This window comes from Microtus oregoni, unplaced genomic scaffold, assembly GCF_018167655.1.
Source record: "Microtus oregoni isolate MIOR12 unplaced genomic scaffold, Mior012 000099F_ref0000060, whole genome shotgun sequence".
In the NCBI taxonomy this organism is placed as follows: domain Eukaryota; kingdom Metazoa; phylum Chordata; class Mammalia; order Rodentia; family Cricetidae; genus Microtus; species Microtus oregoni.
In genome coordinates this window covers 3838955-3860886 of record NW_024544712.1, presented here as the reverse complement: position 1 = coordinate 3860886, position 21932 = coordinate 3838955, and the positions used below count along the sequence as shown (strand labels likewise).

General features: G+C 40.8%; 2 protein-coding genes across 3 annotated transcripts; both read left to right on the top strand.

The window, feature by feature from the left end:
* Window positions 1–12477: 12477 nt before the first annotated feature.
* LOC121443090 (transcription factor BTF3-like) lies at window positions 12478–12939 on the top strand. Of its 2 annotated transcripts, XM_041644777.1 has the most exons (2): window positions 12478–12847; window positions 12908–12939. In XM_041644777.1, exons 1-2 carry the CDS (start codon window positions 12478–12480, stop codon window positions 12937–12939), a joined length of 402 nt encoding a protein of 133 aa, XP_041500711.1. The 2 variants fall into 2 exon arrangements, with proteins under 2 accessions (XP_041500711.1, XP_041500710.1); XM_041644776.1 differs by having other exon boundaries at window positions 12478–12939.
* A 1310-nt stretch (window positions 12940–14249) lies between these two features.
* Window positions 14250–16191, top strand: LOC121443078. The gene is made up of 2 exons (XM_041644761.1): window positions 14250–14278; window positions 15519–16191. Exons 1-2 carry the CDS (start codon window positions 14250–14252, stop codon window positions 16189–16191), a joined length of 702 nt encoding a protein of 233 aa, XP_041500695.1.
* The last annotated feature ends 5741 nt before the right edge of the window (window positions 16192–21932 follow it).

Genomic DNA, 21932 nt, shown 5'->3' with positions numbered 1-21932 from the left:
TCTTCCAGACACAATAGAACTGATACACATACGAACCCACAGAGACTGGCAGCAAGCCAGGTTAAAGCTGCACAGGGTCCCAGTCTGAGAAGGGGAAGTGGACACAGGGTTCCATCCCTAACCAAGAAGCTATGTGCAGTTGATACCTGCTGGGAAAGGGAAACTCAGGTCTCTCCAATGAAGTACCACTGGGTATATCAACCATACTTCAGGATAGGCCCCATGTCAGAAGTGGCAGGACAACACAAATAAACTCAAAGGTATTTTTTAAAGGAACTTTGTTCCATTTTACTTTGTTTTAACATTTTTTCTTATTGAGTTTTTATCTGAGTTTTATTCTTTAATTTTATTTTCTTTATGTACATTACATCCTGACTATAGTTTTCCCTACTTTCCCTGCTCCCAGACCCCCCTTACTTCCTCTCTCCCCTAGCAGGGATAACAACCTAACACTGCATAACAAGATGCAATAAGCCTAGGCACAAACCCTCATATCAAGGCTAGATGAGGCAATCAAGAAGGAGTAAAAGGGTCCCAATAGCAGACAGAATAGTCAACGACACCCCCCATTTCTGCTGTTAGGAGTCCCACAAGAACACCAAGCAATAGAATCATAACATAAATTCAGAGGTTTTAGTGTGGATCCATTCAGACACTGATTGTTGGTTGACCCAAGGTTAATTTTATTTAATTAATACAAATGCATACTTGAGGTTCACAGTGTGATCAAATATCCCCCAACAAATCTGGTATATAGAATAAATTCAAGGCCAGCCTGGGCTGCACAGTAAAGCCTTATCTCAAACAAACAAAAAAAGGGAAACAAAGTCTGTCTGAGAATTTCCTCTTGCGACTGTGGAGCTCACTTAATTTCCTTGATATTTCATGCAATTGACACCTCAGAGGAGAGCCCTTAATCAATATTAGATAGAAGGATAAACATGCCAGAGCTTCTGCCTGTTTTAATTAGTGATTCTGAGTTGCATTTTCTGTGCTTTCTCTAAGTTCTGGAAAAAATTGCCCCGCCTGTCAATACCAGGACCCTTCTGACTGATGCACGTTTTGTTGACTTTTCTTCTCTGCTTCATTTTTCTAATCCTTTTCTTGAACCTTTGGATAATTTCTTCCACAAATATTTTTCTGCATCTCCTTCTTTTCCATAGTTTTTCTTTTGGTAGAACCCAAATTAAGACAGAGGGTTTCCAATGGGATAAAACAAGGCTTGGAAGAACTTGGGGATATTGACCAGGGCCCACAGATATATTATGGAGGTAAGTTTGTACCTTAGTTCTGTAGGGTTATAGAACATTCTATATTCCTGGCATTGCAGTGCCAGCTATTTCCAGCCTATTGTTAGTTTCTTAATTATGATGGAATCTAGCATCCATGGTATTATGTAGTTTTCTAGCCAACTAAAGATGCTTAGATGTTACTGTTATGGTTTGAATTAGAAACGTTCCCCACAGGCTCATGTATTTTAACCCTTTAGTCCCCAGATGGTAGAGCTGTTTGGAAATGTTGTGGGACCTTTAGGAAGTAGGACATTATTGAAGAAGTAGGTCACTGCAAGAAGGAAGGTGCTTTATATCCCTGCCACACTTCCTGTTTATGCTTTGCTTACTGAGGGCAGACACATTGTAGCCAGTTAGATTCTTGATCCTGCCACCATGCTTTCCTCGAGGTGATAAACTGTATTCCTCTACAACTATCAGCCAAGATAAACTTTTTCTCCATTAACTTGCTTTGATCATAGTATTATATCATAGGAACAGGAAAAGAAGCAAAGATGACCACATAGCTCAAAGGACACATTCTGGACTTGTCCCACTTCAAAGGCTGGAACCTATCTCTGAAAACCTCCAGCCTATCTATAGTGGTTCTGATGTTAATGATAGTGATATCCTTCATGCTGATGGTTGTGGTTTTGGAGATCAAAGTTTCCCACATGTTTATGTTTAGCCTAGGAATATGCACTGTATCTTGATCACATATTCAGATCAGATATATGATGTAATCCAATTTCACAAAAAAAGACTTAAGGTCCCCCCCCCTTTTTAATACTTTGAACACTAAAATGTACCAGAATCATTATTTTCTCACTGATAACATTACTATTACTTTACTCATATTTGAAGGTTGAGTATCATTTCAGCCTCTTTACTCACACAATCCTGCTGGAGCACTCTAGATTTATATAATTAGAATTGTACCAAAAAATAACACTGTGTACAACTGAACTGTATTTATGAAGTTGTAGTCAATAGATGATTAATAGAAACAAGGTTTATCTAGTTTTTTCCTAGTAAAAGGAACAAAAGAATCCTAAACAATTGTTATATCCTTAGGTATAGTTACATAGATTGTTAACATAATTCTCAAAACAGTATCCTTGAAGGAAATACTCTAAAATGAGTCCAAACTGTGTTTCTTTCTCTTATTTTTCATTGTGTATTATCTTTGATTGCTGAGTCATTACGTTTTTTTTGCATGGGTTCACTCAACAATTTTTGAAAGAAGCCAGAATACAAGTCATGTGTTTTCCTATCTCTTTTGCTGGAAATAAAAATCACTACCAATCTCTAGTAGGTGGACCTATATTCATTCACATACTGACAGCACTAAGTGAACTTATGGGCCTAAAAATAGACCACATGAAGTCTGAAGGGGAATGCATTTTGGGGGATAGAGGAGTTGGAGGGGAAAGAATGGGGAAAGGATTTGTCTAAAATGCATTATATGTTTGTAAAAAAATTCTCAAACTACAAAAAAAAATTTGGGGTAGATGGAACTAAAGCTTCAATGTATGAAAAAAGTCAAGTAGATTGTAAGGTCACTGAGATAAGCTAAAGCAACTGTAAAATATCTGGGTTGTGGTGGCGCACGCCTTTAATCCCAGCTCTTGGGAGTCAGAGGCAGGCAGATCTCATGAGCTCAAGACCAGTCTGGTCTACAAAGTGAGTACCAAGACAGTCTTGGCTGTTACACAGAGAAACCCTGCCTTGAAAAGCTAAAAATAAAATGAAATAAAAATAAAAACAAAATAACAGTAAGAGAGAACTGAGCAATAAGGACTAGATGCCATTTCAACTCAGACCTAATGTGATTAGAATGCCTTCAAAGTTTCAGTTTTCGCAGGGTAGCAACTTTGGAACTTGGTACCTTTAAGTGTTGGAGTTTGATGTAAGGTAATTAAATCATTGAGGGCACTGTCCTTGGAAGAGGTTAATGTACTCCATTTGGTTCCCCATCAGCAATGTGGAAGAGTTCCTTTGTTTTCTCATCCATGTCAGTATTTGTTTTGGGCTTCTTTCTTTGCTTTTATTTTCTTCTTTTCTCACTTTTGTTGTTGTTTTTCAAGACAGGATTTTTCTGTGTAGCCCTGGCTGTCCTGGAACTTGCTCTGTAGAGACTGGCAGTCAGACAGTAAGATGGAATCACAATATAGTTTTGATTTACACTCTTCTGATGACTTGTGAAGTTAAACATTTTTTTTCTGTATGTTTAGTGGAGATTTGCATTCAACCCACTGTAAACTCATCAATGTGTTCCACTTGGAGTTGCTTGATTTTTGTTGTCTGGTGTTTTCAGTTCTTTGTATATTCTAGATATTATCCTCTGTCCAATGTGTGGCTAGCAAAGATTCTTTCCCATTCTCTAGGCTGGTTTTTCACTCAGTTCCTTTGCTGGACAGAAATGCTTTACCTTTTTAATGATGCCCCATTTATTGGTTGTTGGCCTTATTTCCTGAACCATCTGGGTTCTGAAAATAGAGTTGTAAAATCCCTAACATAATCCCTAATTCTCAGTTACTTTGCCTGGAGTTCTCATAGCTTCATGATTTCTTTTTCCCTCTGAACAACTCAGATCATTTTACCTGCATCTGAACAGAAAACAAGGGCGGGAACCCCTTCTTTCCCTTCTTTTAAAGAAACAAACAAGAGCAGACTCAACCACCATGCTGTAATCATGGATGATCAGGACTTTGAGAGCCACTCATTCTAGATTTGCCTGGAAAATGCTGCCTAGCCTCTTCCATTGACTGTGCTTGCTTCCTACGATGGGGATGAGAAAAACTCTGACATGTGAAGCAGTGTTTCTCATACATAGCTTTGACTGCAAAGAGAAGGCGATAGCTCACAGTGCAAACAGACAGCAATAGGAAGGGGGATGTTCTCTACCAAGAGCCTGTTTATGTAGACTGGTATACATTTTTTACTCTCTTTTAGGATCTATGAATGTAGTTTGTGAATTAGTAACACTAAGCCCCAAATTCCATTTCACCAAATTAATCAGGACTGGGGAAGGATTTGAACAAAGGACATGAGAAACAGACAGGAGAGAATTGAGTAATGGATGATGTGGTTTTGTTTGGATCTGAAATGGTGTCTGCCTCTGTGTACCTGGCTGGCCAGGAACCGATAGAGAGCTACTACCTGCTTCTGCCTCTGGAGTGCTAGAATTAAAGGTAGGTGCTAGCACACCCAGCTTGTGGTTTCTCTGTGTAACACTCATAATCACTGTATTTTGAACAAGGATTCTCTAAAGGTTGTTCCTAATCCATTTAAGCTTTTAAATTACTCCTGACAAGTTTAATTGGAAAGTGCAAATAGTTCCTACATTAAACAATGAATACATTTACCTTTGGGGTCTAGCTGGAGATTTTAGACTTACAAAAACACACACACACACACACACACAAAAAAAAACCTCTGAGCCTCAAGAGATTTAAAAGTAATTTAAGGACTGTGTCTTTCATGTTACAAATATTCCTCTGGGTTTGCCCTCTGGGTTCCCTGGAGGACGCCATTGATTTCATTTTCACTTTGGCTAATTGTGGGACAACATCAGGATCCACTCTTATTCTCAAAGGTTTTATTTATTGGTCCAGTGCTCTGTATGGACTAATAAGGTCTTAGTGTCTCCACGGGCAGGCCTTGCCTTTAAAGCGGTCATAAATCATGTACATAATATGGATAATTACCACTGCGAGAAAGAAGAACCTGTGGGGTTTTTATATGTAGATAGCACAGCAAAGAGCTTAGAAGAATGTGAGACAGCCCTTTGGGACCCATCACAAGGAAATACACCATAGTGTTTCTAACGGGACAAATCTTTATTGGTTGTCTTTCTTCCTTTGTATAACTTGGAGAAATCTAACTAACTTCTTGTCTCAATTAAGTGAATACAGCTACTGAATACCACAGCTAAACAATCACAAATTCAGTAAGCTTCAAAAGTTGAAATAAATAAATAAATCTTTTGTTAAGCTACGTCAGATTACACAACACACAGAAAGTCACCTCGCAACACTTTCATGATCTGGATTTATAAAATTTTCTTTCTTTTCTCTTGCTCTCTCTTTTTCTCCATTCTCTTCCCGGTCCTCTCCCTAATCAGCCAACTCATGGTCTTGTCTATCTCAGCACCTCCTGCCTCCCCAGCTTCCTTTCTGGATCATCTCTTTTCTCCCTGAGGTGCAGTTGCTCTTGGCTTCATAAGAGTGATTCTATCTTCTCTTGGCTGTTCCAGTTCACCTTTGTAGTCAAAGCAGATAACACAAATAAAGGCTAGACTGTGTACTCTGCAATCAAGAGACCCCTGCCAGCCTGTAGTTATAGGTAGGACGCTGGTCTGTCTGGTTTTAATTGTCAGCAATGGAGGGAGAGATGGAAAGACACACACACAGATAGGGAGACTATTCTCTTGCAGACTGGTGAGGGGTAACTGCAAATATTCAAATGTTATTATTATGTCTACTCTGTCACATCGGTTTTATGGAGGATGTCTGGAAGACATAATCTTAGATTTCTCAATACTCATGAGATATCTGGACTCAAGGATAAGTAAGCCCTTGAAATTCAAAATTACCTTAAGGCATTTCACTGAAAACATCTTGTGTCCAGGTGCGTGCATACCTGTGCTCTCTGTATGGACTGGAATTTTGAAAAGTGCTCTTGCCATTTGATTGGCAGGGCATGAAGATGGGTGTTGCGTAAGTCACACACACTCTTCAGTTGACATATCTACTGCTGCTCACCCTTTTCCTGCTCTGTCCTGGTTTCATCCCTGTTGCCATGATAAAATTCCCTGACAGAAAGTAATCTAGGGGAGACAGGATTTATGTTAGTGTGCAATTCCCGATGACCGTCCTTCATGGCAGAGAAGTCCAGGGAGTAATTCCAAGAGCAGAGCAAAGACAAGGGAAGTGCACACATGCCTAGTGTTTGGCTCACTTGCTCTGCTTTGATACAGTCCTCATCATAAACCAGAGAACAGCGATACCCAATTTCAGGATGGATCTTCTCGTATATGTTAGAATGACTAATTCAATCTCTAACAGATGTGACCATGGACGAACCTAACAGTCCCTCATTGCTACTCTCTTCCTAAGTCATTCTATTTTGAGTTGACTAACTGACCATAACATTGACTCTTACATTTTTTTCCCATCTATTCAAGGCTATTTCACCCAATCGCTGCTCTTCAGGAGAATACTGGCATATCCATCATCAGGTGTTCCCTAATTTCTCATCTCCGACATGCTGCTGGCTTCTATATAGAAGTGGGGAATAGTAGACAGCTGCTCAGCTTTGTCACTTCCTGTCTGCTTACGTGCTGGGTCTCTCATGGAGAACCAGATGCTGACTCACAGAACTCATACCAAACCTCATGGTTATGTGCTTGGGCCCTCAGGACACAAAGAGGCAAGAGGGGGATTGGGTAATACTTTCCAGCTATGTGGTATAGTTTCTCAAGCAGATGCATGGATGCTATGTAGTTCCATCCACATCCATCTTCTAGGTCAAACAACTGAAATCTCACTGTTGGAATGGTTGTCGGCTGATGGCCACCAACTGTGCTCCTCATTGAAATTATCCTCAGCACAAAGAAACTGACCCTCCCAAAGTTAGACTGGCTGGATTAGGGACATTCATCTTGTCTTTATCTCCAAAGCTTCAGGGCTACCTGATAATATAGTTGAAGCTTCCCTTATGGCAGGTCAACCTTTCCTTGGGCCGGTCATTCCACCATAGATTACCTCTCTAGAAATTTAGAAACCTTCTATATGAAACTCCAGGGCTCAGTCACTTTCCCAAGAACTTTTCCTAATTTATGACCCAATAAATGTCACTATTTGAGGAGATGGAGTTCTTAGAAGAAGCTCCAAATAGGTTAGTTCAGTTACTTAATAAATAGCAGGTATATGTTGCAAAGAATATGTGGCTATTTGGGTCTTTCCAGAGGTCTAGAGAACAACCTTTTAACTTGCACATGCAGTGTGGACTTGCTTTGTGATTTAATCCAGTGACAGAGGAACTGTAGCTATCTTCTACATGAAGATATTCTTCATCAAATGTGCTTTGGATGCTCAAACTGAACTCCTTTGGGGCCATAGTAATGGGCTCCTTGTATGGTGTGATAGGTTGATTGTGTTCTCAGTTCCTTAATCCCTCCCACATAGAAGGATCATCTGGTTTGCTAGAGTAGATAGGGTATTTTCAGGCAGTCATGAGTGCTGGCCATATAACTTACTACCCAATGGAACATTGCATCTGTGATACAAGTACAGATGTTCTGTATGCTTGCGTGGTGAGGCTTAGGTTCCGATCTTCTAAAAGTGCCAAGATTAGAGTATGCCTCAGGTTTCTCTTCTCCTTTCTGCCAATACTTCTGAAACAAATCAGGCACCATACTGAAGCCTAGAAACAACCACAGATTAGTGCAGCCTGAAAAAAGGAGCCACTAGATAGATTTGAATGGGGCTGGTCACTGTTGGATGCAGTATGTCAATAGTTTGCATTAGCATTTTTAAAGGCTTCATCCATAAAACAATTTCTGAGCTTTTTCATTTCCATTTTGATTTATTATATCCATTTCTTTCATTATACTGGAAGTAGATATATACAGACTAGAAAATTACCCCTTTTCCCTCTCTATGTGTGTATGTACGTGTGAACATGTGTGGCACATGCATGGGCACACACCTTGGAAGGCCAGAGGTCATCATCAGGTGTTTGCCATTAGGTACTATTTGCCTCAGTATCGGAGGCTCACCAGTTTGTCTAGGCTGACTGGCCAGCCAGCTCCTTCACTACAGGATTTTTGCATTCGTTCACTGGAATTGCATACATGTGCCACCAAGGCTTGGCTTTTTACATGGATGCTGGGAAACAGAGCTCAGATTTCTGTACTTGTGTGGCAAGTTCTTTACTGACTGAGCTATCTCTCGAGCCAGAATCAGAGCACCTTTGAGAAGATTTTGTTCTTCATATGTAAATTGAAGTTCTTTTATCCACAATCTTGTTTCCTTTTTATGGTGTAAAATTGTTTCATTTTTCTTGGGAAACTATATTTAGAAATATAATCCTTCTTTTTCCATGACAAGAATAAAGCAAAAACCAAAAATATACCATTAACAAATCACAAGCAATATGAAATAATAGGCAAGAAGCCATAAGCACTTTGATGTCTCCAATCAGATGTTTTAAAAATGATCCCCTGCTCTCCCCATGTCCTGCACACACCCTGTGTCTACAAACATTACACACGTACTCACCCATAGATCTGTAAGCCAAAGCAGAAACTGATGGGAAGCACACACATTCTCGGCACCTTGTTTTATGTTTGGAGCAAAGAGACCTTGCTATTGAAGTTCTGCTCATTGAAAACAACTTTTTTAAAAAACTTTTTTTAAAGTTTTATTCGTTATGTATACAGTGCTCTGCCTGCATACATCCTTGCAGGCCAGAAAGGGGCACCAAATCTCATTACAGATAGTTGTGAGCCACCATGTGGTTGCTGGGAATTGAACTCAGGACCTTTGGAAGAGCAGGCAATGCTCTTAAGCACTGAGCCATCTCTCCAGCCCCCCAGAAAGACAATTATTGTATGTACTCACATATAAGTGAATATTAGCTGTAAGGTAACCATGATGCAATCACAGGCCCAGAGAGGATAACCATGCTACAATCACAGGCTCAGAGAGAAGCTAATTAACAAGGGGTCATGATGGGGCTTGAGAATCTCACTGTGAAAGGGTAATAGAATAGACATCACTGATGGATGGGAGAGGGGTCTAGACGGGGGCAAGGAATGAGAACAGGATGGATCAGGTGAAGGGAAAATGGGGAGAGAGTACTGAGAGAGACAACTGGCTTCTGGGACATCTCTGGGTTGAGCTATAAACCTAGGAAAATGGAAATTCCCAGCAATCTATGAGGTAACCCATTCCGCTCCATCATGCCTTGAACTCCATCCACTCTTCCTCCTCTGTTTCTCTTCAGAAAAGGGTGGGCCTCCCATGGATTTCAGTCAATCACGGAATATCAAGTTGCAGTGAGACTAGGCATCTCCTGTTTTATTTAGGCTGAATGAGGTAATCTGGTAGGCAGAAAGGGTCCCCAAAGTAGGCAACAGCATCAGAGATAGCCCCTGTTGCCATTGTTAGGAGTCCCACAAGAAGACCAATCTACATGACTGTAACTCACACACATACACACACACACACACACACACAAACACACACACACACACATACGTACACAGAAGGCCTAGGGTTTCTGTTTTTCCTTGTTAGATTTACATATCTTTATTCACCAGGGCAATGTCTAACCACAAAGACCTATTTCCTGCATCTCTGCTATTATATGGATTCCCTGCTTAATCCCATTAAAGCCAGGCCTACCAGAATAATCTGCAATCCTCAAGTCCTGACTGTGGATGAGTATATTATACATTGGAATTCCCTGTTGCTTTTGACCATATCTTACTCTTCTTTTTAATCCTTTATTTCATTATAGTTCAGGTTTAATAATTAAAGCAATAATCAAATAACAACATATGTCAAATGATCAGAAGAGGTTAAGCAGCTTGTGCCAATGAAACAGTATGTTATGTTCTGTGGACTTAAGAGCCTATTGCTTCAAAAGCAACAGGAAGAACGTGTTTATAATGGTACTTGAAAATAAATGATAAATATGAGCATAGGAATATAGTAGGTGAAAATATTCTACACATGAAAAAGACAAAATATTTAGAAAATGATTAACTGGGCATGTTTGTTTGTTTGCTTGTTTGTTTGTTTATTTATTAAAGATATCTGTCTCCTCCCCGCCACCGCCTCCCATTTCCCTCCCCCTCCCCCTCCCCCAAATCCTTCTCTCTCATAAACCCAAAGAGCAGTCAGGGTCCCCTGCCCGGTGGGGAGTCCAAGGACCTCCCACCTCCTTCCAGGTCTAGTAAGGTGAGCATCCAAACAGCCTAGGCTCCCACAAAGCCAGTACGTGCAGTAGGATCAAAACCCATTGCCATTGTTCTTGACTTCTCAGCAGTCCTCATTGTCTGCTATGTTCAGCGAGTCCGGTTTTATCCCAGGCTTTTTCAGACCCGGTCCAGCTGGCCTTGGTGAGTTCTCGATAGAACATCCCCATTGTCTCAGTGTGTGGGTGCACCCCTCGCTGTCGTGAGTTCCTCGCCTGTGCTCTCTTCTCCTTCTGCTCCTGATTTGGACCTTGGGATTTCAGTCCGGTGCTCCAATGTGGAACTCTGTCTCTGTCTCCTTTCATCGCCTGATGAATGTTAATATACAGGAGGATGACTATATGTTTTTCGTTGGGTTCACCTTCTTATTTAGCTTCTCTAGGATCACGAATTATAGGCTCAATGTCCTTTATTTATGGCTAGAAACCAATTATGAGTGAGTACATCAGGAGACCGCTTCCGACATATAACCCCAGCAGCATAGACATTAAGGGCATCATTGAATAAATGGGACCTCCAGAGACTGAGAAGCTTCTGTAAAGCAATGGACACTGTCACTAAGACAGAAAGGTAACCCACTGACTGGGAGAAGATCTTCACCAACCCCGCAACTGACAAAGGTCTGATCTCCAAAATATATAAAGAACTCAAGAAACTAGACTGTAAAAGGCTAATCAACCCAATTATAAAATGGGGCACTGAGCTGAACAGAGAATTCTCAACAGAAGAAGTTCAAATGGCCAAAAGACACTTAAGGTCATGCTCAACTTCTTTAGTGATCAGGGAAATGCAAATTAAGGCAACTTTAAGATACCATCTTACACCTGTCAGAATGGCTAAAATCAAAAACACCAATGATAGCCTTAGCTGAAGAGGTTTTGGAGAAAGGGGCACACTCATCCATTGCTGATGGGAATGCAAACTTGTGCAACCACTTTGGAAAGCAGTGTGGCGGTTTCTCAGGAAATTCGGGATCAACCTACCCCTGGACCCAGCAATACCACTCTTGGGAATATACCCAAGAGATGCCCTATCATACAACAAACGTATATGCTCAACTATATTCATAGCAGCATTGTTTGTAATAGCCAGAAACTGGAAACAACCTAGATGCCCTTCAATGGAAGAATGGATGAAGAGTGTATGGAATATATACGTATTAGAGTACTACTCAGCAGTAAAAAGCAATGACTTCGTGAATCTTCTGTTTAATCCTAATGCTCTTAATAGTAGTTCTCATCATATAGTTTCTATACCAGCTTTCCCTGATGGATCCATAAGACATAAACTCATGTTCTTGTCCTCTTCATAGTCCCAAGTCCTATCTGTGGGAACACAGATTAAGCACTAATTTCCATGATGATTTTCCCCATAACCTCTTCTGCTCTGTGCCATTTCCATACTCCTTGGCTTTGCTCTGGTAACACAAGTTCATTCACTGGCTCTCTCTGCCATGTACCATAAGAACAGATCTTGCTCCACTGCCTTGATATGATACCTACTTCTCAATACACACATTGTTTAGCCATTTTCCTACTGCAAAACCTCAGCTGTCAGAGTTATCCCCATGTCCCCAGTCCCACTTCTGATCACACAATTATGTAACTGCCTTGCCTTGTGAGTGCCCCTATTCCATATACACCTCCTTTATCAACAAATACAAAGCCCTAGACCTGAATGCAGAATCAGTCATCAGTTTTCCTCATGACACTCAACTTATCCTCTGCTATCTCTGGACTAGCCAACTGTACATTGGCTTTGCATGGGAATTTTCCAAGAATAACACTTCACAGCCTCAAAACCACACTTCTAACCCAACCAGTAGTCATGCAAGTACTACATCAGATTTCATCAAATCCAAATTCATCTGATCCATCTCTACACTTCAGTTCGACGCCCTGTTTGCAGGAATCTAACACATGATTGCCTCGGGACAAAAGACGGATACCACATGAGAACTGAAGGAGACTTTGAAAGGACAAACAAGACCCATACCCATTCAAACCAGACCATATGCCAGTATTATTAACTGTGTAGCAGACACAAAAAATCTCCACTAACCAAGAAGATATTTGCAATTGATACTTGCTGGAGAAAGAAGATCAGAGCTGCCACCCTGCGTCCCCGCATGTGTGCGCATTACCTCAGCTGGTCTGCCCGAGACCCCCTGAGCGCAAACCCTAGTCCCCCGCACGAACCCATTTCCACTCCGACAAGATGAAAGAAACCATCATGAACCAGGAAAAACTGGCCAAGCTGCAGGCACAAGTGTGCATTGGTGGGAAAGGAACTGCTCGCAGAAAGAAGAAGGTGGTTCACAGAACAGCCACAGCAGATGATAAAAAACTGCAGTTCTCCTTAAAGAAGTTCTCTGGTATTGAAGAGGTGAACATGTTCACAAACCAAGGAACAGTGATCCATTTTAACAACCCTAAAGTTCAGGCGTCTCTGGTAGCAAACACCTTCACCGTTACAGGCCACGTTGAGACAAAGCAACTGACAGAAATGCTTCCCAGCATTCTAAACCAGCTTGGGGCAGACAGTCTGACTAGTTCAAGGAGACTGGCTGAAGCTCTGCCCAAACAATCTGTGGATGGAGAAGCACCCCTTGCTACTGGAGAGGATGATGATGATGATGAAGTCCCAGATCTGGTGGAGAATTTTGATGAGGCGTCTTAGAATGAGGCAAACTGAACGGAGGCGACTTCTGAAGAACTGACACTTGCAGAAGTTACAGGAGCTGCTATTTTACATCATGGCTGCTTTTAAAGGGTCTTTTGTTTATGGATCTGATCAAATCTAGATCGCTAATATTTTTAAGCCCAAGCCCCTTGGACACTGCAGCTCTTTTCAGTTTTTGCTTAAACACAATTCAGTCTTTGCAGCGAATTACGCTGAAGAAGCCTGGGGATAAAGTTTGGAAAAGGGTTAATAAAATTCTTTGCCTAGAAAAAAATAAAAAGAAAATCAGTTTTGTTCAATGGAATATAACTGGGAATACTCAATACATTCCAGTGTAGGCTTCATAACTAGCAGTAGCTGGCCAATGCAAACCTTATGCCATGTGTTCATTTAGTATTTTCGTCTTTCTTGTATTAAGATTTTTTTCAGAGATAGAGAAAGCAAAGACTGAACAAGTGGGCAGGTAGAGATGTGGGAAACAAAGGGAGTAGAAAACGTTGATGAAGGGAGAAATCATGATAAATTTATTTTATGAGAATTTTTTCAAATTAATTCTAGATTAATTTAAATCCTTAATAGATTAATTATATCTCTAAAGGTTTGTACATATGAGAGGGACATTAACCACTCTGGCCCTTTAAGACTATATGTCTTGACTCTGGTTCTTTGCTCATAATGTGACATTCATCTCTGGTAGCTATGGAAACAAGAATTTTTAAAGTCACTCTCATACTGGGCAGTCACTAGCATTTGGCCTTCATAGAAGGGAAGAGAGGCAAGTATTTTATGTTTTCTACATGGTTTCTGTTAAAAGCTTTCAATTTCAGGAGACATAGAAGGTCAAAGAAGTCAATGACCTAAGATTCAACTCTTTGTTGATATCATGTCTATGTCAGTAAATCCTACTGAATATAAGTACTGGGAATCCCTGTGTAGCTGTGAAGGCTCTGTAGCCTGTATTGAGCTTTATACATTTGTAGTTTCCTGAAACTGAGTATGTGAATTAGACTTTCTGTGGTTTTTTCTGTTTATTTAATGGGGTAATGATTGCGTGAATCTCATTGGAGGGTCAGGACTATCAGATGGGCTAATATCCCTGAAGAGTATAAATGAGGCTTCAACTAAGCAAAGCAGAGGAAGGGGTTGGTTTGTGTGAACCAGGGGTTGATGGTGAGACACCATTCTGAGCTGAAATATCTGCCTAACAGAACTTCTTTTACTGAAGGTGATTCAACTCTTGTGCGACTTCGTGTCTGTCCAACATTTCCTGCTATTTGGAAGATATTTATGATCTTGACATTTCTCAAATGGATCTCTTCCTCCTGGATAAACAAAGGTAAAAGCTTAAGATGAGCTTCATGGAAGGTTTCAGATTGGATCTTTATGAAGCATAAGCACCTCCTCCATGGGTTTCAGACATGGGCAAAACTAAATCTTTCCATGCTAGCTCATTTGTCTTACACAAGAGAATTTTCCACCCTGATTCTGGTTGTGCTTCAAAACTCACTGATTCTGACATCAAAAGGCTCAGATCTGCCTTAACAAGGAAGAGGGCATGGGTAGGGTGTTACTCAATTCATACTAGATTTTAAAGTCACCTTGCTGATATGACTTCCCAATTTAGTAGAGCTACTGCCTTCACCCTGTTAGGAAGTACATTCCACAGAGAATGTGGAATAGTGGGAAGCTGGTAGAGAAATTTTTGTGGCAAGGAGGTACAGTTTGTAGTGCACTCAAACCTTCTGCATTGGAGGTGGCAATGTTATCATGTACATGCCTGAACTTTATTTATGCTCAAGAACACAGTGACATCCTTCAGGGCATAGTTATTCATGAACATTAACCCCACATCCATTAACCCTACTTATGAACCAATAAGTGATCTAAATAAGTTGGTGCATACAGTAAATGTATAGTATTAATTTGGTGCTGGAGAAGATAGTTTCTCACACAAGACAGTTGGGATACTTCATATTCAGCAATGAAATGAAGGTAATTTTCTAATGTGTATGTTTGAGTAAGTCATGGGAAATGATTGAAATATTCATGAGGGCTCATGTTTCACATACAGATTTTAATTTTGGTCACATAATAATAATTCAGGTTTTCCAATATGTTTTCCGATAACACATACACTAGCATACACATGTAGAAATATAGCAGACAATATAGGTGAATTAAATTTGTGTAAATTCACTACCATAATTTATAGATATTTGTGCATTCTTCTGCTTATACCTCTCATTTAAGCTATTTATCTTATTTATGTATTGTAAATACTGCTTAATTAAACATCATTTAACATGTGTTGTAAATTATTGAGTATTAATTCCAAGCATTAACATGTTTAGTTAACAAATTTGCACATTTCAGCATTTGATAGATATAGTGAAATTGCTAATCAAAACCTCATATAGAGGGAACTTTGGCCATAGGTATATTACTTAAATACAACTTTTTGTGACAGCAAGGACCAGGTATGAGAACTTATTGCTCTGTAAACCATAACTCATTTTGTTTTCCACTGTCCCTTGTGTTCCTGACTTGACTATATACCTGTTCAATTTCATCTTTAGACTTGCCAATGTGAAGGAGTGCCTCTTCAAGTTCAGTGGCCTCCTCTGCAGCCTATCGGCCTTGGTGTTTGAGATTGTCATCGCAAGCAGCCAATCCTGGCGCCTCTGGGAATTCAATGACAAGCTTGTGCAATTCGTGTCTTTTGGACTTTGGGAAGCTTGCTACCCTCAAGAATTTAATGCTTCAGGCACTGTAACCAAGATTCTGGTGCACACCCCTATCAGTTCCACTTGGACCATTTCACCTGAATTTCAGTATGCACAAACACTGATAATGTGGGCTGTTACGATGAAGCCTGTAGTTCTGATTTTCAGTGCAATCGCCATTAATATTGGCTGCATGAAAGACCCATTTATTGAGATGCAGTTATTTTGCTACAAGGTTGCTGCCTTAGTTTTGTGTGTTAGCAGCATCTTCACATTTGTTTCTGTGAGCTGGAACCACTTTGTAGATCATTATGGCCAAACCACTCTTGACTTTCCACCTGACTTTCCAGTTAAAAAAGAAGCCTTAATAAGCAAACACTATACTGTTGTGTTCCCAATAGGAGTACTGATTGCCACCATGTCACTCTTTGGTGTTACCTTCTTTCTCTTTGAGATAAACTCTTTGAAACTAAAGAATCAGGTGAAGGCCAAGTGTGCTTCCATAGTGGCAGATCAAGAGATATGAAGTGAGAACTACATTTGCAACATCTGTCAGAAGATTCCTAGAAGAAAGTTCCTACTCATTTAAAAACTCTTGTAGTTCTCAACTAGTTCTAAATAAAGCATCACCTTTATTTTCTTGGTCTGTCTAAATGACTTCCTCCTCTGTCTAACCTGTCTCTTTCTTTGGGTATTTTTGTATCCTAATCTCTGAAGGCCATGATCATGCGTTCAGGTATTTCCGACAGGCAGTAGCAGGGAAAAGTAATGGTGAAATGCATGTTGCAAAGATATTTATCACAGGATAAATATCAAGTGAAAGAAGGTTTGTAAGGAAGCTGACACATAAACAGAAAAGTAAACACAATTCTGTCTGGAGACACTCTGAAACTCAGGTCTCCTGAAGGCAGAGCTGGACTTCATAGTGATAGCTCTGCAGATAGTGTGTTCCCTTGTCATGTAGTAGGAAGACTATGCTGTACACTGGACAGTCATGCATATCTTTCTGTTTGTGAGTATCACAAATTGCCGAGCATTCCCTATGTGCTCTGATAGAAAATATGGTGTAAAGATCATAGGGCTGCTTGTCCGAGTTGTTTTTCTTGTTTTTACCTTCAGAAACACTGGGTTCAAACCCACATTAAGCTTGGTGGCAAGCTTACATAGCCACTGGGCAATCTCACTAACTTCAAATATACCCCCACTTCACATAAGGATATCCCATGCTTGGCATCCATAGAATGTAGACCATTTTATAAAGTAAAAGAAATTTGCTTGCAAATGGGTAGAACTAGAAAAGGTCATCCTGAGTGAGGTAACCCAGACCCAGAAAAACAATTATTTTTTTTAAATATTTATTATGTATACAGTACTCCATCTGTGTGTATGCCTGCAGGCCAGAAGAGGGCGCCAGATCTCATTACAGATGGTTGTGAGCCACCATGTGGTTGCTGGGAATTGAACTCAGGACCTTTGGAAGAGCAGGCAGAGCTCTTAACCACTGAGCCATCTCTCCAGCCCTGAAAACCACTTTTTAAAAAACAAGACCAAAATGTTACCTTCCATCCATTTTCTTTGAATAGTATTATTTAATGTTTCCAGGGACAAAAATCATTTTCTGAGAAGACCAAGTTGCTTGGGAATTGCTTTAGAAGGTTTGAAGTTTAACCTGTCTCGAGGTTATTTTCCAGGGTAGGAACTCAACCACCTTCTTCAGACCTGAGGTCATGTTCCCAGCAATGTCTTACAGAGAACCCGTCTCCCCCCACTGTGAGAGTTGGGCTTGGAAGCAGATTCTATCATCCTATGTAGGAGACTCATGAGGTCAAGTGGGGTGGGACCTGGAGTGGAAATATTTCCATCTGAGCTTGGTCTCTTGAGTGTATGACAGAGAAACAAAGAGGTCTGGAGATCTGTGGCAAGGAGGAATTGCTCTCTGTGGCCCATGACACTGTGGCAGTAGCAGGTGTCCGGGAGGCACAATTTTGTTACCTATTCTCTCTTAATCGTTGTGTGTTTTCCAAGCCTGACTGTTAGAATATGTTGGTATTTCTCCAATACATTGCAATTATTTTAACCTAGAATCAGATTCCTGTTACTTTCAACCAAGCAACCTGGAGGTACCTGGAGTTACATATTATGGGATCAACTTGATAGCACCTTTCTTACTGAGATATCAGAATTAATGGGAAAAGCAAAAACTCTTTATGAAGGATCCAAATTGAGACTTATTTTGTTATTGTCTAGTGGCAGGGAATATTTATGACACCTAGATGATATGAATAGTCTTAGTTCTTATTCATCTTCAATCTTTTCTAGAATGCAGTGTAAATATATGTCTGCTAAGTGACCCCTGCTACCTCGGTGTAGGGAATGGTGACCATAAAAGCACCCAATTCTTACAGATTATTTTGAGTCTTAAGTAGTGTCTTATACCTTTAATCCAAGTGCTTTGGAGGCAGAGGCAGGTGGACCTCTGTGAGTTCCAGACCAGTATGGCCTACAAAGCAAGTTCTAAGAAAGCAAAGATTGTTACACAGAGAAACCTTGTCTCAAAAATACAAAAAAAGTTTCTTTTAAATTTGTTCTTAGTCCATTAAAAAATGTTTTCCTTCTGGTTGTCCATAAAAACCTGTAGTTGCTTGAAGTCCTTCTGTTTTCAATGCTTACACTCTCCAGGGGCTCCTGTCTTGTCGGTTACCATGGTTCTGCTAACATTTATGATTGCTGGAAACTGTACTATAGTGAACTATATGCTCCCAGAGAGAAATGACTTCTTCCCTCATTTTCCATTTGTCAGTGCTGAGCTCTAGTAGCTAACACAGTACCTGGCATGCAGAGGACTTTCAAAATCTATTGAATCAATTTTGCCTCCTATATTTGGTAAAATCAGATTGGTCCGTGGCACATATTATTTCTGGATTCCCCACAATCAATATACCCATTCTTCTGATGGTTCATCTTTACTGTCAACTGGCCCTGATATAGCATCTGATAGGAAAGATGCCTTTGGGTGTGTGTCTCTGAGGGCAATTCTCAAGAGGAATTTAACTGAAGAGGAAAGGCGGGCCTTTCATGTGAGTGGTACCATCCATGGGCTTGCATCCTGGCCTGAATCAAAAGAGAAAAAAGAGAGAACCAACCGAGTGCCAACCATTCTATCTCTTGGCTTCCTGGTTCCCCAAGATAAGAACAACTTGAGGCTGCGGCACCACCTCAAACTCCAGTTACAGTGCTGCTTCCACCCACAGTGCGCTGCACTTCTCTGAATAAAAGAAGCCCGACATTCAACGTGTTAAAAAGCAAATCACGATGCTCCCTCTGTGGCATGAATGATCTGTCTGCCTGAGTCCCTGGCACAGTGAATGGTGCAACCGCAGGGTCTCGGGGTAGATCTCCCCCTCTTTTCATGAGCATACCTCATATCACTTATCAGATCCCCTCCCTAGCTCTCCTTCCTCTCCCTGGCATTATACCTGCACATTATACCTTCTTGACTAGGTCTAACAGCCTTCTGTGAAGGCGTAAGTCACAAACAATGCCACACCAATTCAGGGTTATGATTATTAGGGTGGTATTTATTTAAAGGGAAAAAACTTACAGATCACTGTCCCAGGCAACAGCCCTCTACACAACCAAGAAAGGAGTCTAGTCGCAGGCGGAGCAGGAAGTGAAGAGAGAGAGGAGAGGGAAGTGGCCGCTTTCTTAAAGGGAGAGAAACCACGCCCCAATGGGCTGGTACCTCAGCGGTGATAGGCTGGAGGAATGGGAGGACCTCCCGCAACACTTCTGTTTAGCAGATTCTCCTTGAGAACAAATCTCCTCCCTTCTATTGCTCTTGTCCCTCTTCACGGCCCTCTCCTTAATCCCACTTGCTCTTATTTGTCCTTCAAAGCTTCCATCCATCACTAGGAGCTGATTGTGTCTGTGATGCTCTATAGTGGATGCTATTGGGTCCCTTTGGCATTCACCATTCCTCTACTGCCTGACTCCAGACTTCCATTTCCCAGCACAGGGTCCTCTCCGGATACGCCTTTGTGGACTCTGTTGATGGCCTGGCCAAGCCGTCTTTATTTGCCAAGATCAATCCACAGCCCATGTCCAACAGGCAAGGATGCAGAAATAAACTAGCTTCCCTAACTTTGTACAGAGAACTCTGAGACGTGTTCTTCATAGTTTCCCAAAGTCCCCAGCAGGCTTAAAGCCCAGTTGCCCATATTGGTAATTTGTGCTAACTGGCTTCATTCCCTTCTCCGTTTCATGTCACACTCTTCAACTAGTATTTCCTGGGAACACCACCAAATTAAACTGTGTGCACTCACAGCTTTCTCTACTACTGATGCCTGCGATCCATCCTGCCAGGTTGGGACAGTATAAAATTTGGCTTTGCAACTCTTCTAACCAGGGGAGGAGAGGCTGGTATATTTTCCCCCCAATTTAATTGTTTTTTGTCATAGGTAAGGGCTGCTTTCAGGCACATTAACTTTCTGGTATTTTCAGTAGCCCTCCTCGAGGACGCATTGCTCTTTCTCCTTCAGCCAGGAAAAGAAGCAGAGATTTACAGGGGTTTGCAGGGTGCAAGCTCCACCATGCAGAAGTGAAGGTCAAGGGTGAGGCATCACCAATATCTGCCGTACAGTCTCATTTTCTAGAAGATGTTACTGCATCACAGTAACTGAGGGTTTCTTTCCTGGGTCTCACTTGCTTCTGGGTTCAGAGTCTTTGAAGTAGAATTCCAGCACTGTTTCCCCCATTTGGATTCTGGATAACCTGGTGGAGCTAGTGTGATGTCGTTCAAAAAGGTTCTGGGAGTTCTATCTAGCTAGGTTACGATACTCTTTCTGGAAACCATTTTCTTGCAGGCTGTTTCGACTTCCCAGGAATCTGTGCACACTGGGCCCATTTTCTGATGGCATCTTCAGAGCCTGGCCCCATTTCCCCCTCATCTTTCTGTTTCCTGACTGTGACTTCTTACCTCAAGCCCTTCCACCATACTTTCTCTGATGCAATTGGCTGTTCAAAATAAACTCTTTTTTTTTTTTTTGAGACAGGGTTTTTTTTTTTTTTTGTCACCCTGGCTTTGGTTTTTCTGGAACTCATTATGTAGAGCAGGCTGGCCTTGATCTCAAAGATGTTCACTTTCTTCTGCCTCTGAAGGGTTGGAATTAAAGCTTTGTGCCACCATGTCTAGCTGTTCACTCTTCTTTTATAAAGTTGCTTGTTGTCAGACATTTTGTCACAAGAATGAGAAATATGAGCAATGTGCTAGATCATTGGCTGTTTTGGCACTGAAAGTCTAGAATTATTGCAAATTAATAATTGTTCCATTTACTCTGCTTTCTATATGTTACATATCTGTTGACATTTGTTTTGAAGTGACATATTTGATTATTCTGCCCCATTTCTTTTTCTTGATTTGGTAGATGTGCACATTTGTAATTGTCATATACTTTGACTGATTATCCTACCCACACCTCACTTGTGTGTGTGTGTGTGTATGTGCATGTGTGTATACATACAGGTGCATGTGTATTTTCTATAATCATCATAGCCTCTGTGTCTGAATCATTTCACTAAGCTTAATAGCCCATTCAATATTGTGAGTCCTCAAAACATTGAAACTAGACTTATCATCTTAACCAACAATCTTACTTTCTGATATTTATCCAAACGGATTAAAATCAGGCTGTTTGAGGGTTACCTGTACTGTCATGTTTGGTGTAGTATAGTTCACTTTCACCAAGACATAGAAATATTCACAGTTAAGTGGGTGGATCAACACAGCCTGGCCTGTGCACACAGTGGAATATTGCTTAGCCTGAAGAAGAAGGAAACTGTAAACGGTGTGAAGACCAGACATGACAATGTAAGCCATTGCTTTTTGTAAGCTTTAGATTTTTGTTCAGTTGGGGGGGTCAATGTATGAGATGGTTGAATTGATTGTCTTCCCTAAAACCCACTCATCTCTCATCCAGAGTTCTCATTTTTGTGAAAGAGGGGGACGCTGATTTCTGAAACTGCCTGAATTTCGGTTTTAGCCTTTTTCTCTCCACACCTCCACACAACTAATCAAGTGAGGTGTCTTCTATTTTTGGAAACACCTGCAGTGTTCCTTATTAGATGATATTGTCACTTATTATAACCTTAAGACTGGTTTCTTTGCCTTCAATATGACCTAGAAAGAATGTCTTCTTTCCTTTCATTATCGAGGAGATTTTGGAAATTGAAACTCTACCATCTACTTGCACATGAAATGTTGGATGGTTC